Genomic DNA, 3,229 nt, shown 5'->3' with positions numbered 1-3,229 from the left:
TGGTGGGAAATGCGCTCATCATCCTGGCCATCAGCTCTGATTCCCGCCTGCACACCCCCATGTACTTCTTCCTGGCCAACCTCTCCTTCACTGACCTCTTCTTTGTCACCAACACAATCCCCAAGATGCTGGTGAACCTCCAGTCCCAGAACAAAGCCATCTCCTATGCAGGGTGTCTGACACAGCTCTACTTCCTGGTCTCCTTGGTGACCCTGGACAACCTCATCCTGGCCATGATGGCATATGACCGCTATGTGGCCATCTGCCATCCCCTCCACTATGTCACAGTCATGAGTCCTGGACTCTGTGTCTTGCTCTTCTGCTTGTGTTGGGGGCTGTCTGTTCTCTATGGCCTCCTCCTCACCCTCCTCCTGACCAGGGTGACCTTCTGTGGGTCCCGAAAGATCCACTACCTCTTCTGTGAGATGTACGTCCTGCTGAGGCTGGCATGTTCCAACATCCACGTCAACCACATAGTATTGGTTGCCACGGGCTGCTTCATCTTCCTCATCCCCTTAGGTTTCATGATCACGTCCTACGCCCGCATTGTCAGAGCCATCCTCCGAATACCCTCAGCCACTGGGAAGTACAAAGCCTTCTCCACCTGTGCCTCCCGTTTGGCTGTGGTCTCCCTTTTCTATGGGACACTTTGTATGGTATACCTGCAGCCCCTCCACACCTACTCCATGAAGGACTCAGTAGCCACAGTGATGTATGCGGTGGTGACACCCATGATGAACCCCTTCATCTACAGCCTGAGGAACAAGGACATGCATGGGGCTCTGGGAAGACTTCTCCAAGGAAAAGCCTTCTGGAAGTTGACATGAGGGGTAATTTTGGGCATTGAAGTGGAGACGGAAAACTTCCTCCACCGTGAGCAAGGCCTGTCGGGGAGATAGGAGTGATTAGAACGTAGGTCCAGCTCAGAATGAGTTTATGGCTTTGCAGTGAAGCAAAGACACCTCTGTCGAACCCAACTGCAGCTGCACCAGACCCATCTGTTTCAACCTCTATGTAACAAGGTTGTGAGTTGTTTTTCAGTGGCCATGGGTCCTTAGGTCATGTGACCTGAGCATGCTCGGATGAACCAAGCTTGAAACCACAAGAGAAACTAAGTGCTGGGACTGAAGCTTTTTTCTTTCTTTTTTTCTTTCTTTCCTTGTTTTTTTGAGACAGAATCTGCCTCTGTTGCCCAGGCTAGAGTGCAGTGGCACGATCTCAGCTCACTACAGCCTCCTCCTCCTGGGCTCAAGCAATTCTCCTGCCTCAGCCTCCCGAGTAGCTGGGACTACAGACATCCGCCACCACGCCCAGCTAATATTTTTTTGTATTTTAGTAGAGACGGGGTTTCACCATGTTGACCAGGACAGTCTCGATCTCCTAACCTTGTGATCTGCCCACCTTGGCCTCCGAGAGTACTGGGATTGCAGACGTAAGCCACCGGGCCCAGCCATAATTTTTGTACTTTTAGTAGAGACAGGGTTTCTCCATGTTGGCCAGGCCGGTCTCGAACTTGTGACCTCAGGTGATCCACCTGCCTTAGCCTCCCAAAGTGCTGGTGAGAGGTGAAGTCAGCTGGATTTCCTGGGTCCAGTGGGGACTCAGAGAACTTTTCTGTCTAGCAATAGGATTGTAAAATGCACCAATCAGCACTCTGTAGCTAGCAAGGGGATTGTAAAACGCACCAATCAGTGATTTGTAGCTAGCAAAGGGATTTTAAAATGCACCAAGTAGCGCTCTGTAAAATGCGCCAATCAGTGCTCTGTAAAATGCACCAATCAGCAGGATCCTAAAAGTAGCCAATCACAGGGAGGATTGAAAAAAGGGCATTCTGATAGGATAGAAATGAAACATGGGCGGGGACAAATAAGGGAATAAAAGCTGGCCACTCCCCCAGTCAGCAGCAGCAACCTGCTCAGGTCTCCTTGCATGCTGTGGAAGCTTTGTCCTTTCACTCTTCACAGTAAATCTTGCTGCTGCTCACTCTTTGGGTCCGTGCCATCTTTAAGAGCTGTAACACTCACTGTGAAGGTCTGCAGCTCCATTCTTGAAGTCAGTGAGACCACAAACCCACTGGAAGGAACCAACTCTGGACACACTGGGATTACAGATGTGAGCATTTAATAATTTAATACCTGCCTCTTGTTTTGCCGCCCAGATTCTCAACTTCAGGAGAAGCAGCTCCACTCTTACTGCTTTCACTAACTTCATTTCCCTAACACTATACTGCATTGTTTTAATACATTCTTCTTTATTCTATGGGAACAATTGTCTCTTATTATTGTTTTCATTTGAATAGCTCTGATGTAATAAGGTTGATCTTTTTCCGGGTATTTGTTAACAATTTGCATTCTTCCGTTAATCACTCTCATGCATTTTTTCTTTTTCTTTGGTTGTGAATTGTTCAGTTTCCAGTACCATGGAATCTCTAGGTATGTCTCTCCTTCAGAAGTAACCATGACCCTGAATTCTGTGTTTGTCATTTTCTTCCTTCACTCCAACACTGGGGAGTACAATTCAGCATGAGATTTGGGTAGGGACACAGAGCCAAACCATATCAGTGTCCATTCACCTACAGATGGACATTTGGGTTGTGGGGCAGGCAGCCTCTAAAATGTCTCCCAATGATTGCTGCCTCCTGGTATTCATGTCTGTGTATAGTCCCCTGTCTTGAGTGTAGCTGAAATCTAGGGACTTGCTTCTAACAAATAGAACACAGTAAAACTGATGACATCTGAGATTAAGTTATAAAAGACTATGATTTCCATCTCCTCTCTTTCTGGCTCTCTTCTCTTGATTGCTCTGTGGAAGGAAACAGACAAGTTTTGAGAGGCCTTAGCAGCAAGGAACTGAAGGCGGCCTCCAGCCAACAGCCAGCGAGGCACTGAGGTCTCCAGTCCAACAACCAGCAAAATGTTGCAACTTACCAGTGACCATGTGAATGAGCAGGGAAGCTTATCCTTCCCTGGTCAAGCCTTCAGACAGCTGCACCATTGGCCGATACTCTTAAGGCGGCCTCATGAGAGAATCCAGACCCAGTATCTCTGAGGCAAATTTGGCATCCTAATTGAGATGTGCTGTAAGTTTAAAATACACATACCAGAGTTCAAAGACTATGAAATATAAAAATGTAACTTTGGGAGGCCGAGATGGGCAGATCACGAGGTCAGGAGATCGAGACCATCCTGGCTAACACAGTGAAACCCCGTCTCTACTAAAAATACAAAAA

General features: G+C 47.7%; 1 protein-coding gene across 1 annotated transcript; it reads left to right on the top strand.

Annotated features, from left to right (window-relative positions):
• Positions 1 to 5: 5 nt before the first annotated feature.
• LOC105554665 (olfactory receptor 1D2-like) lies at positions 6 to 827 on the top strand (the record flags this gene model as incomplete). The annotated part of the gene is made up of 1 exon (XM_012001220.1): positions 6 to 827. A coding segment is annotated over one exon (822 nt), but the record flags the coding sequence as incomplete, so codon positions are not given.
• Between the last annotated feature and the right edge of the window lie 2,402 nt (positions 828 to 3,229).

This window comes from Mandrillus leucophaeus, unplaced genomic scaffold (genome assembly GCF_000951045.1).
Source record: "Mandrillus leucophaeus isolate KB7577 unplaced genomic scaffold, Mleu.le_1.0 Scaffold653, whole genome shotgun sequence".
NCBI classification, from domain to species: domain Eukaryota; kingdom Metazoa; phylum Chordata; class Mammalia; order Primates; family Cercopithecidae; genus Mandrillus; species Mandrillus leucophaeus.
This window is presented reverse-complemented; position numbering and strand designations above follow the sequence as displayed.